Below are 13,989 nucleotides of genomic sequence, written 5' to 3'. Positions count from 1 at the left end.
TGTCTGGAGTGGGAGGCCATTGGATCACCATGTTCTAATTCATTCAATGCACCGCTCCGTGACAGGGGAGTGCGATTCAATCGACGCCAACCCCTTCACTTCCCTCTTCTGATTACATATGTTTGTGCACCTCTCCGCTGATTACACTTACGGGTATCAGTAAATGTGTACTAAACTCATTTACCACACTACGCTGTTTGCTCGCTGCCACGACTCAGTCTCTGTAATTACACAAGATTAGGGGACTAATATCTAATTACACCTTAATATGCTTTAATGCATTTTAAAATGACAGCTCGGTGTTAATGTCAAACTCGGAGGTGGTCTTTCGGGAGCGTCGAGAGGGGGGGGGGTGAATCTTGGCAATGGAGGTGCTCGGATGGGAAACATTGATTTTGACTTTGGCTGCCGCTCCACGTTGCTGGCAGGGGACGGCAACCGACAGCTGCATATTGAAGTCGTTTAAAGAAGTGAAAACGTAGTGCTGCTGCAAAGCCTTGAGATGGAAAATATCTTACACTGTCAGAGCTGGGACATAAATAAGGGACGTGTAAGAGTTATGATTTGGATACGGTGCCCTGTATTGATTTGCTACTTCTGAAAGGATGACCAGTGGGCCAAGACCAATGAAATTGGTTGTATTGACTTCCTACAAGAGCGTTGGGTTCTCTCTGACTGTTGAAATATTATCTTACTACTCTATTACCATAGATACCATAGCAAAAGTAAGTCCTATCAAACAAAGGGCTTTTTCCTAATCAGACCAGAAATGAACCACACACAGCATTATCATTTTCCAACTCAATTTCCTTGCCCTGGCCAGTGGGACTCAATAGGTCTTTCTAGTTGTGTTTTGTGTACACAGTACTTGTTCCTATTCTACTAGTTTGTTTACACAGTGTGGTACTCAAGCACAATAGTACATTCCTCATGATTTGCTTGCTCTAGTTAAATCTAATCTAGTGAAAAAATTATGCATGATATTTCTGCATGTTTGGGATGCAAATTGCATTGTGAGCCCGACTGGTATGGCCTGGCCTGTTTTAATTGCAGTCTGTTAATTCATGCGGGTTGGGATGACGAGGGGAATTACTAGCGTGTTTTGTGCATATCGTTATCGCTAATTGGGCCGGTGGTTAACCCCTTATCCACTCCTCTGATCCTGAGACAAAAACATCTCACAACCGCAGGTCATTACACTAATTGTGAGACAACATCTTAGGTCATGTGCTTGTTTCATTATCGGTGGGCTAAATGAGGAAATGCATATTCAGAGACAACGTGCTAAGATGATCTACTATTTTAAACCTAAGTTTATTGCCAAGCTTGAATTTAGCCAAACTCGTGGTGATGGTTCTCATGAGCAAAATGAGATGGATGAAACGGGCCCTTTTCTATATTTATTACATAGTGCCTCATTTGCTATTTTATTTGTTTATGTACATGTTATTGACATGGGCTAAGTGGGATTCTTACTGTATGGTCGCCAGCTCCTACTAATCTTAATGGAAAGTAGCATTTTTCAGCTAGCATTTTCTACCCCTTAATGGGAACGCCGCTGCCGTGTGCTCCGGTTGAGCCCTTAACCCCAGCGACCTCGGTTTCCTCATGGCCTAAGTGCATTATGGGTGAAGTGCTCCATTTCGCCAGTCACGGCGAGCTGCAAATAAACATTCTTAATGTAATCAGTCGTGCTCCGAGAGGTTGAGTGCGTGGCAATTAGCCTTCGTCATTATGCGGCAGGCGGGTCGTTGGCGGGTGTGACCTTGGAGGGGCTCGTTAGGGGGATGATTGACATGGCGACGGTGGCAACAGTAACCGCGACGAGACAGACAGACTCAGGCTGTGGCGGGCGCACCTGTGATGTCATGCTGCTTGAAGGAGTCACTGTAGATCTGGTGCTGCTTGGGGCAGTGCTTCTTCAGCCACTTGCACACGTCCTGCTGGGTCCACAGGGCCACCGGCTTGGACAGCTTTACATTCCCCGACTGCGTGGAGGGGAAAGAGAACAGATGACTTATAGGTGCAAAATAGATGGCACATACAGTACTAACACAGACTGTACATATACAGTGCACACACAAACAATACAATATCAACCAATGCAGATAAAAGGGCCATCTGTATAATCCGGATGGCACAGTTCCTAAGACTAGATCTGCAGGTCAGTAAAATCGACAGCAATACACAAGAGTAGCTAGCTTATACACCATGCAGGCCTTAGGGTTTGAAATTACACAGTACATGCCAGTCTTCAGAGGATTAGAAATTACACAGTACATGCCAGTATTCGGATGGGGTTGTGTTAAATGCGGAAGACACATTTCAGTTGAATGCATTCAGTTGGACAACTGACTAGGTATCCCCCTTTCCCTTACCAATGATATAGCATTGTCTACAGATATGGCAATAAGCGGATTTGCATGTTACACAAGAAGCACTAATGGAATCATTGTGCAGCACTATTTACCAGACCAAATGGGACATACTATAAATCCTTTGACAGACAACACCATGCAGCCAGGTTGATAGTTCATATGTTGCCTAATCCCTCAGGCATTCAGTGTGTGTCCCGCTGAACAAACCGCCACTGTAGCGAAAGTGCTGGCATCGCTTCGTTTTGATTGAGGGGCGACTCAAATTACCCACCGAGAGAGGTGGTTAAAATTTCACATCCACCCCCTTCCTCCCATTTCCCTCCCACTCCAGTCAGCAGCGGCTCGCTGTGTGGTGCAGCATAGCAATAGAACATGCCTCCATCTCGGCTAGGCCAGCATAACAGTACCCACCACATTCCCCTTTATGTCCCTGACTGACTGACTGACTGACTGACTGACTGACTGACAGAGAGAGAGAGAGAGAGAGAGAGAGAGAGAGAGAGAGAGAGACTGTCCTTCTCCCAGTGCCAAGTATAGTTAGAGTACAGACGACCGACGTGCCTGCTTTGGCAGGCCACAGAGACACCAAATCCGCAGAGACGGAAGAGACAGGAGACCTCCGCTGAGAAGATGGCGTTGCAACAACAACCCACGTTAACCATTAAATACAGCTCAGCTCGCCACCAATTAACCCTGACCAGCAGCCTGGGGCATATGGTACAGTACAGTACGGCGAATGAGCTAGTGTAGCTCTGGATGGCTTAGCCAGAAACACTACGATGAGCTAGTAGGGAGGAAAGGGGAGAGAAAGAAGAGAAGGTGTGTGTGTGTGTGTGTGCAACTGATCAACAACTACAGGAAGCAGTGCGGTGAAAAAGGTATTTGCCCTCATTCTAAATTCTCTACTTTCGCATATATATTTTTTTATACTGAATGTCAGATCTTCAACGCAAACCTAAAATTAGATAGAAGGGAACCGGAGTGAACAAATATCACATACGAATTTCATTTCATTTATTTCATAAACAAAAGTTATGCAACACCAACAGTAATGCCCCAGTGTGAAAGTAATTTCCACTTTACACTCAATAACTGGTTGTGCCACCTTCAGGAAGCGTTTGGTTGGAGTCACTGCAACTGAAGGTGGCACAACCAGTTAGAGTGTAAAGTGGAAATGACTTTCACACGGGGGCATTACTGTTGGTGTTGCATAACTTTTGTTTATGAAATTAAATGAGTGTAATTGTTATTTGTTCACTCAGATTCCCTTTTATCAAAATTTGCATTTGCAAAATTTTGCATTGAAGATCTGACATTCAGTATAAAAATATATAATATATATATATATATGCAAAAGTAGAGAATTTAGAATGAGGGCAAATACTTTAAGGCAACTGACTCCAACCAAACGCTTCCTGTAATTGTTGATCAGTCTCTCAAGTCGCTGTGGAGGAATTTTGACCCACTCTTTCCGTGCAGAACTGCTTTAAACGCAGTGACATTTGTGAGTTTTTATCAGGCATGAACTGCTCGTTTCATGTCCTGCCACAACATCTCTATTGGGATTCGGTCTGGACTTTGACTAGGCCATTCCAAAACATCAAATGTAGACTTGATTGTCTGTTTTGGATCATTGTTTTGCTGCATGACCCCAGCTGCACTTCAGCTTCAGCTCACAGACGATTGGCCTGACATTCTCCTGTAGAATTCTCAGATAATAGAAGGAAGTCATCTCTAAGGCAAGTCATCCAGGTCCTGAGGCAGCAAAGCATCCCCAAACCATCACACTACCACACCATGCTTGACCATTGGTATAAGGTTCTTACTGTGGAACGCAGTTTTTGGTTTTCGCAAAGCATAAATGGGACCTACAGTACCAGTGGAAACATTGGACACTCATTCCAGGGTTTTTCTTTATTTGGACTATTTTCTACATTGTAGAATAATAGTGAAGACATCAAAACTATGAAATAACAGCTCTGGAATCATGTATTAAGCTAAACATTTTTTTTTAAATGACAGTTTAGCACACTCTTGGCATTCTCTCAACCAGCTTCATGAGGTAGTCCTGGAATGCATTTCAATTAACAGGACTGCCTTGTTAAAAGTTAATTTGTGGAATTTCTTTCCTTCTTAATGCATTTGAGCCAATAAGTTGTGTTGTGACAAGGTAGAGGTGGTATACAGATGATAGCCCTATTTGGTAAAAGGCCAAGTCCATATAATGGCAAGAACAGCTCAAATAAGTAAAGAGAAATGACAGTCCGACATTACTTTAAGACATAAAGGTCAGTCAATACGTAACATTTCAAGAACTTCAAAAACTTCTTTAAGTGCTGTCGCAAAAACCATCAAGCGCTATGATGAAACTGGCTCTCATGAGGACCGCCACAGGAAAGGAAGACCCAGAGTTACCTCTGCTGCAGAGGATAAGTTCATTAGAGTTACCAGCCTCAGAAATTGCAGTTTAAATAAATGCTACAGAGTTCAAGTAACAGACACATCTCAACATCAACTGTTCAGAGGAGACTCCGTGAATCAGGCCTTCATGGTTGAATTGCTGCAAAGAAACCACTACTAAAGGACACCAACAAGATGAAGAGACTTGCTTGGGCCAAGAAACATGAGAAATGGACATTAGAACGGTAGAAATATGTCCAAATTTGAGATTTCTGGTTCCAACCACCGTGCCTTTGTGAGACACAGAGTAGGTGACCACAGCATTCTGCAGCGATACGCCATCCCATCTGGTTTGCGCTTAGTGGGACTAGCTTTTGTCTTTCAACAGGACAATGACTCAAAATACACATCCAGGCAGTGTTAGGGCTATTTGACCAAGGAGAGAGATGGAGCGCTGCATCAGATGACCTCTCCTCCACAATCACCCAACCTCAACCCAATTGAGATGGTTTGGGATGAGTTGGACTACAGAGTGAAGGGAAACAGCATATACCAAGTGCTCAGCATATGTGGGAACTCCTTCAAGACTGTTGGAAAAGCATTCCAGGTGAAGATGGTTGAGAGGATGCCAAGAGTGTGCAAAGCTGTCATCAAGGCAAAGGGTGGCTACTTTGAAGAATCTAAAACATATTTTGATTTAAAAAACTTATTGGGTTACTCTATGATTCCATGTGTTATTTCATACTTCTGATGTCTTCACTTTTATTCTACAATGTAGTAAAATAAAGAAAAACCCTTGAATGAGTAGGTGTCCAAACTTTGGACTGGTACTGTATGTCATCCAAGAGAGAGGATTTGGCTTTGCTCACTCTACTGCTCAGCAGTGGCCATCCATGTATTTCATAATACTGTAATGCAACACAGAGCAGTGTTTCTGGGTGAGGCTGAGTGAGTGAGTGAGGCTGAGTGAGTGAGTGAGTGAGAGACGGAGAAACAAAGGGAAATCATGCACAGAACTTCATGAGACTCTGGGCCAATTAGAGATTTGAGTGACAAGCACCGGTGTGCAGAGCGAGAAAAAGCCAGCTTTATTTCTAAGTGAGAAATTGAGAATATGTCTGCATGCACAAGCTCGTAAACACACACACAGACAAAAACAGTCAATCTGTCCTTGGCATAATTTAACACACTACGCAGTTCATGTATTTTACATGTTACCTTAGCAACAGAGCAAGGACAACTTCAAAACACACACTTTAAGGATGTCAGTTGCCAAAGCCATGAAAATGAACCCCACAGCAACACAGACTACTACCAGGTGTAATTAATAGGATACTTAATATAATTAATTACTTACATTAATTCAAAGTAAAACCATTATTACAAGAATCTAAAGGCATTCAAGGAGCTCTCGTACTGTAGTGTTAGCATAGCTCCACCACTGTGTAGCCTAGTTAGTACACTACACAGCTCTGGCATTCACAAACATACAGCGCCATCTAGCGAATACATGGCCACACTGCACCAATCCAATACCACACTGCATCATTCCATCATTCCGATACATTTCCTCACTGTTGAGAGGGAATAGCCATTAGTGTCACACTGACTGAGTGGTCATTTGAGACGTCGAGCCCCAGTGTTGTTCTCGCCCCATCTCCTTTCGTAGCTCACTTAATTAACTAGTCCAGCGTTGCGTCAGGCGTTGCCTGGGCCTGCGGTTTCTCTCCCTTTATTATTTCGCTCCCAAAGCTCGAACGGAAAAGAAAATGAACTAATTATTCCATTACGTTGCGGGGATAAGGCAGGCTAGGCTGTCGCTATGTGGACAGCAGGCCGGGCTGGGAGGGAGAAATGACACGCTATTCTGAGTGAATTAATAACCGCTTTCTTTAAAAGACGCGCTCCAGGTTGAGAAATTGGATTTACAAGCAGCGTGAAGACCGACTTCATTGGGCCACATCAAAAGAAAGTGCACAACATAACACTGGCTTTTAATTCCCTGACCTCGGAAGTCAATATGGGTCCATAACACAGCAGGGCAATAGGAGTTCATGTGTGTGTAAGACAAAGTAAGATATTGCTTTGGGCATGATATCTGTAGGGTCTCTTGATTTTCCATGATCATATATGCCGTTTAGAAGACGCTGTTATCCAATTTGACTTAGTCATGCGTGCATATATTTTATGGGTGGATGGTCCCAGGAATCAAACCCATTATCCTGGAGTTGAAGGCACCATGCTCTACAAAGGTCATGCTTTCAGTCGATGCCATTGCTTAGCCAGAGTTCCTCTATAGGCAGAACTGCGCCGTACTGTGATGGCTCCGACATTTTCTTTTCTTATTGTCCTTTCAAACATTTTCCAGCATCTAGGGGAATGTGTAGCCTGGCCAGAGCAGTACAGCTTGGCTCGAGTTGGTTTGGCTCAGTAGTGTGAAAAGGGTATCAAAGTCATGAACTCAAATGGCAGATACTGTACAATGCACATGCTTGAAAATACAGTTTGTGATTAAGACGTGTTGTACTTCATGCTACATGTGAAGAGTTGACTGATTCCCACCGATAAATCCATGATAATCGAAAAGTTCAACAAGCATTTCTCAACGGCTGGCCATGCCTTCCTCCTGGCTACTCCAATCTCTGCCAACAGCTCCTCCCTTATCTCAGTTCACTGGTCACGATGGCAACACCCACCCGTAGCACGCGCTCCAGCAGGTGTATCTCACTGATCATCCCTAAAGCCAACACCTAATTTGGCCGCCTTTCCTTCCAGTTCTCTGCTGCCTGTGACTGGAACGAACTGCAAAAATCGCTGATGTTGGAGACTTTTATCTCCCTCACCAACTTTAAACATCTGCTATCTGAGCAGCTAACCGATCGCTGCAGCTGTACATAGTCCATCGGTAAATAGCCCACCCAATTTACCTACCTCATCCCCATACTGTTTTTATTTATTTACTTTTCTGCTCTTTTGCACACCAGTATCTCTACCTGCACATGACCATCTGATCATTTATCACTCCAGTGTTAATCTGCTAAATTGTAATTATTCGCCATCTCCTCATGCCTTTTGCACACAATGTATATAGACACCCTTTTTTTCCTACTGTGTTATTGACTTGTTAATTGTTTACCCCATGTGTAACTCTGTGTTGTTGTCTGTTCACACTGCTATGCTTTATCTTGGCCAGGTCGCAGTTGTAAATGAGAACTTGTTCTCAACTAGCCTACCTGGTTAAATAAAGGTGTTCTCAACTAGCCTACCTGGTTAAATAAAGGTGTTCTCAACTAGCCTACCTGGTTAAATAAAGGTGTTCTCAACTAGCCTACCTGGTTAAATAAAGGTGAAAAAAAACGACAAAAAAAACCAAATGAAGTAAGGTAACATAACGTCCACAGATTTTGTGTCTTTAAATTATTTATTTTTAAGTCTCAGGAGATGAAAGTTGAGTCATGCTTATCCCAGAAGCCAGCCGCATGTGTGGAAACTCCGTTCATGTGACGACTGACGTCAGCCTGCAGGCGCACGGCCCACCACAAGGAGTTGCTAGAGCGTGATGAGCCAAGTAAAGCCCCCCCCTCGATGCTGGGCCAATTGTGCGCCGCCCTATGGGACTCCTGGTCACGGCCAGTTGTGATTGGACCCAGGTCTGTAGTGACGTCTCTAGCACTATGGAGCAGTACCTTAGACCGCTGCGCCACTCGGGGGGCCCCCCATCCACAGATTTCTGAATATGATTCCATGCCGTTATTACATTATTTTTCAAATGAACCTACATGGTGGTTTATCACACTCTTATACTGTAGGAACACAGAAGGCCTGTACCATGCAGTGAGACCATAAAAAAAAAACATTCTAGTTGTTCGTAGGCTTATGCGTTATACCGTTTACCAGGGTATTGGAAAAAGCCACAGGACGGTTTTTCAATATTTGAACATTTTCAATAAAAAGTGAATATTTGTAACTACTTTAAGTTAATACCTGCAGTCAACTTGTGCAATACATTAGGAGATAAAGCAGAGTGGGTTCGTCATGTCACCTGTCACATTATGAAGCTTACCATAGTTCCCCAGAACGGTTGAGCCAGTCAAGCGCTTGTTAGTAAATCGCACAACGGGAGTGTATAGTTTTCTATATCTATAGTGAGTCTCTGTTGTGCGGCGCACATGAGGTGATGAAGTTACACATGTATGCAATTCACTACTAAAATATTTGCCGTCAGATATCTTATAATGGCTTTCTGCCAGAAGTCAGAGAGTTCTGGATGAGTTCTGCACAGATTACATTTTTTCCCCTATGCTTCCTACTAGAGTTCTCTCCTCCGTGTGCACATGCTACTCTTCCATCAGAAAAGCATGCATCACAACTTTGTTCATTTGCACAATTTCTCTCGTTCACGCTTGCTCGTAAAAGTCCACACTCATCGGAAATGACATTCGGTAGCTACTAGCTATGCTTGTATACCTTTATGAGCTGGATTTGCCTGTCTTTGCCATTTAGTTCATGTTCTTTTTCACTAAATCCCGGGATAAGAGAAGGATGACAATATTAAAATCTGCCCAAGCCTAGTTGTTCCTCTACATTTCAAAGGCGTACCTACATAGGGCTTCTTGGAGGACATATTGTCTGGGTGAAAGCAGTTCCAGGCAGTCAGCTTGACAGATAATTATCTCTGTCGTTTTCTTTCTCATCTCCCTTCAGAGACAGAGGCAGAAAAAGGAGGAAATGTCAGATCTGTTGTCTCGACAGGATGCCATTTTTAGAGAGGAAATCAAATCAAATTCTCCACTTATGACAACCTTTAATCTAAACAAGTCATTCTCAGGAAACATTGAATAAGGGCTGTCAAGGGAGTTCATTTGAAAAGTTGTGTATTTACTTGATTGATCAAGCAATGGTTAGGTGCCAGAAAGTGTAGTAAGTAATTGCTGAATTCAAGATTGTCTGTTAGAATTACAGATCTGAAATTCCTTGAAAATTAGCAAGGGACAGCGAAAGATGGGACATGTTACTAATATCCCAAAATGCACCTACAAATCTATTACATACCAATGATTATGGTGAGTGGTCACCCCAGCCTGGTACCCATCCTGACATTTGTTAGAGCAGCCTTTCTCAACCCAGTCCTCGGGTCACACCAGCCGTACCACACATTTAATGTGCTCCAACACCATGCACACCTGAAAACTAGTCAACTAATCAGCAAGCGTTTTTTTTATGAACCAGATGTGCTGGATTTAGGATACGTCAAATATTTGTAACGACTAGTGGGTCACGGGGACTGGGTTGATGAAGACGGCACTGAAGTCCCCGTTCTTACACGTGAGAGTTCTGACTCGGAGACGGAGCGCTGGGGCGGTGAGCGGCGCTGGTACCCGGGGCTCACGTCCTGATAGGTGGGGCTGTCGTCGTCCAGCATGGCACCCTGGTCCAGAGGCTCCTCCTCCAGGTGAGAGGTCACATCGTCCGGGCACATCTGGTGGTCCATCCCATTCTGGGTCAGGTTGCAGTGGACAGCTGCAGGGAGAGATAAGAGGGAGGGAGGGGACAAACACAAGGTTAAATAAACTATAGGACACCAATGTGTACAGTATAGATGTGTGTCTGTGAACCAACCATCATCTTGCTACTTAGTAAGTGTACAGTCGTGGCCAAAAGTTTGGAGAATGACACAATTATTCATTTCCACAAAGTTTGCTGCTTCAGTGTCTTTAGATATTTTTGTCAGAAGTTACTATGGAATACTGAAGTATAATTACAAGCATTTCATACGTGTCAAAGGCTTTTATTGACAATTACATGAAGTTGATGTATATTTCCAGTGTTGACCCTTCTTTTTCAAGACCTCTGCAATCTGTCCTGGCATGCTGTCAATTAACTTCTGGGCCACATCCTGACTGATGGCAGCCCATTCTTGCATAATCAATGCTTGGAGTTTGTCAGAATTTGCGTGTTTCTGTTTGTCCACCCGCCTCTTTAGGATTGACCACAAGTTCTCAATGGGATTAAGGTCTGGGGAGTATCCTGGCCATGGACCCAAAATATCGATGTTTTGTTCCCCGGGCCACTTAGTTATCACTTTTGCCTTACGGCAAGGTGCTCCATCATGCTGGAAAAGGCATTGTTCGTCACCAAACTGTTCCTGGGCGGTTGGGAGAAGTTGCCCTATGAGGATGTGTTGGTACCATTCTTTATTCATGGCTGTGTTCTTAGGCAAAATTGTGAGTGAGCCTACTCCCTTGGCTGAGAAGCACAACAGTAATTATCATGCAGTCACATTGAGCGATTATCTAAGGCATAAAATAATTCCACGAGGATTATGGATACAGAAAGCACCTTCTCTTGGTTTGAACAACCCCTTCTTTTGTGACCGATGGTGCGAGATTCTTAATAAATACTCCTTTGATTTAATAGCTCTGACCATACAAGAAGTCAGAACAATTGAGCATGATTAGAGATCAAATGAAACAGCTAAATGTTGATCTAGAAAGCAAGATCACAAATAAAGGACAAAAAAAAAAAGAGAACATTGATCAACGTGGGAAAAAATGACAAACTTGGAGACAAAGCCAAGCAAGCTAAAAATTTTTTTAAACTGCACGGAGCAGAAGGTGCATTTCTGGAGGGATGGCAGAGACACTCTCCCACGAGCAAGCTGGAAGGGTAAACGCCAGCCCAGCCATAATCCTAGTGGCGATCAACCTCCCTTCACATCTGACTCCAGTGACCAATTAAGAGCCGGAGCGTCCTCTTTTTTGGAGAATCCCGATGGACGACATCATCGAATAGGCCGTCATCACAACCACCACCCACCCCGCTTTCCAAGCAAGAAATGCTGGAGAGGATAACGCAGGAAGACGGCAACACCCAAAGTCCCTCCACCCCCCCCCCCCCCACACACGGAGCAAGACACGGTAATTAAATTGTCCAACAGGTCTATATCTGATACATGTTCATCTGCCCTAGCTAAGGGACTATCATTTGTCCCAACATCACAGGCCAATGACTGATACAGTTATCGACTTTTGAGTGACTGAGCTTTTGAGTGACGCAGTTTGAGTGACTGAGTTTTGGGGTAATGGGGTTGCCCCCTATACACCTGCCAATGTAAATCCATTGAATGAGACTAGTAACCAGACAGGAGAGTGCTAATGCTCTTCCAATTGATAACCTGAATGACAATGAACTTGATTCTCGCTTTGAAGACATAAGGGAAAACGCATTTAGCAAATATTTACCACCCAAAATAAGTCCCTCTTGAAACCTATTGCTGCCTCGTTGAGAAAGATACATGGCTATCTCCTGGCTAAGAAACAAGAATACAAGTTATTCCATAATATGTCCAAAGCAGGAAAAGAATCCCTTAAGGAACTCAAGAATGACTCCTGTATGATGATAAAAACATGCCGACAGAGGTGCAATAGTGATGTAAAAAGCTGCAAACTATGACAAGGACATTCTGAGAATGCAGTGCTGAAAATTACAAAGACAGAATATGAGTATATGAAAGTTGACAACCCCCTGGTCATGTACACTCTCTCCCCAAATTCACAAGAGCATGATGCCACCTAGTAACGGATCGCTGAAAGATAATATCTCTACCTTTGTAGACTATTTAGTGAAACCCCGGGTGATCGCTCTCCCCACGTATACCAGAGACTATTGATTTGATTAATCTCCTGAAATATGTGGGCCATACACCAGAACATTCTATTCTGTGTACTTTTGATGTTACCAGTCTATATACTAAACATCCCCCACCAGGGTGGCCCTAGAGGCCCTCAAGTTCTTCCTCAATGAATGTGCCAATTGTATTGTGGACTTGGTGGAACTGACTTTTTCTTCCAGACCAAAGGGACAGCGACGGGGGGCACTACGGCTCCTAATTATTTTAACCAATGTTTGGAGAAAAAAAAGTGGTGCTGAATCCAGACCTTAACCCCTTTATCCCAGCCCAGGCTCTGTCGCAGCCGGCTGCGACCGGGAGGTCCATGAGGCGACGCACAATTGGCTTAGCGTCGTCAGGGTTAGGGGGGGGGTTTGGCCGGTAGGGATATCCTTGTCTCATCGCGCACTAGCGACTCCTGTGGCGGGCCGGGCGCAGTGCAAGCTAACCAGGTCGCCAGGTACACAGTGTTTCCTCCGACACATTGGTGCGGCTGGTTTCCGGGTTGGATGCGCGCTGTGTTAAGAAGCAGTGCGGCTTGGTTGGGTTGTGTTTCGGAGGACGCATGGCTTTCGACCTTCGTCTCTCCCGAGCCCGTAGCTACTATAGTAGCTACTAAAAATCAATTGGATACCACGAAATTGGGGAGAAAAGGGGGCAAATATTTTTTTTAAATATTTAAATATAAATACATTTAACTATGAATGAGCACCATCGTTTCACCATTAACTACGCCCTATCACAAAATCAGTTTTATGAAGGACAAAACCCTCCCTCTACAGATCTCTATAGGAAACCCCCCTCAAGAGGTGACAGCTTCCAGCCACGTCCACAAAAGGAAGAGGGCTACAAACGACAAATTGGATAAAACATGCAAATTATTGTTTTGAAGGGCTAACACACTTGGAAAGCCTTCAACCAAAAGTTAAAGAAAAAGCAGAATACTCACCAGTGGGAAAGGCATTTAAAAAGGACATTATCAGGCAGCACTGGGACATTATGGATACTGACCCACAACTGAAACCCATCTTCAAAAGGGAATCTTTCTGGATCCACAGGCTCAACACACGGTCTCCTTTGGCCTTAACTTAAAACCGTTTTTATAGTTCCAAAATCTCCAAATGCTTTTTTTGCCCAAATTGAATAGTGTGAGAGATCACACACACACACACACACACACTCGCGCATACACACAACCAAAAGTATGTGGACACCTGCTCGTCGAACATCTCATTCCAGAATCATGGGCATTAATATGGAGTTGGTCTCCCATTTGCTGCTATAACAGCCTCTACTCTTCTGGGAAGGCTTTCCACTAGATGTTGAAACATTGCTGCAGGGACTTGCTTCCATTCAGCCACAAGAGCATTAGTGAGGTTGGGCACTGATGTTGGGTGATTAGGCCTGGCTCGCAGTCGGCGAGATCAGGACTCTATGCAGGCCAGTCAAGTTCTTCCACACTGATCGACAGACAATTTCTGTATGGACCTCGCTTTGTGCACGTGGGCATTGTCATGCTGAAACAGGAAAGGGTCTCCTCCA

At 44.0% G+C, this 13,989-nt stretch overlaps 1 protein-coding gene across 6 annotated transcripts in view; it reads right to left on the bottom strand.

The window, feature by feature from the left end:
* samd12 (sterile alpha motif domain containing 12) overlaps window positions 1-13,989 on the bottom strand; it is a 117,957-nt gene that overhangs the window by 75,274 nt on the left and 28,694 nt on the right. For all 6 annotated transcript variants that reach the window (XM_031793767.1, XM_020507136.2, XM_020507134.2 and 3 more), the window contains exons 2-3: window positions 10,102-10,298; window positions 1,859-1,988 (exon numbers count right to left, since the gene is read on the bottom strand). In XM_031793767.1, coding sequence (XP_031649627.1) covers window positions 1,859-1,988; window positions 10,102-10,269 — 298 coding nt within the window. In that variant the 5' untranslated portion in view covers window positions 10,270-10,298. The remainder of the gene's footprint in view (window positions 1-1,858; window positions 1,989-10,101; window positions 10,299-13,989) is intronic.

The sequence above is a fragment of the Oncorhynchus kisutch genome, linkage group LG17 (assembly GCF_002021735.2).
Source record: "Oncorhynchus kisutch isolate 150728-3 linkage group LG17, Okis_V2, whole genome shotgun sequence".
Lineage (NCBI taxonomy): Eukaryota > Metazoa > Chordata > Actinopteri > Salmoniformes > Salmonidae > Oncorhynchus > Oncorhynchus kisutch.
The sequence above is the reverse complement of the archived record's forward strand: the minus strand, read 5'-3'. Positions and strand labels throughout refer to the sequence as shown.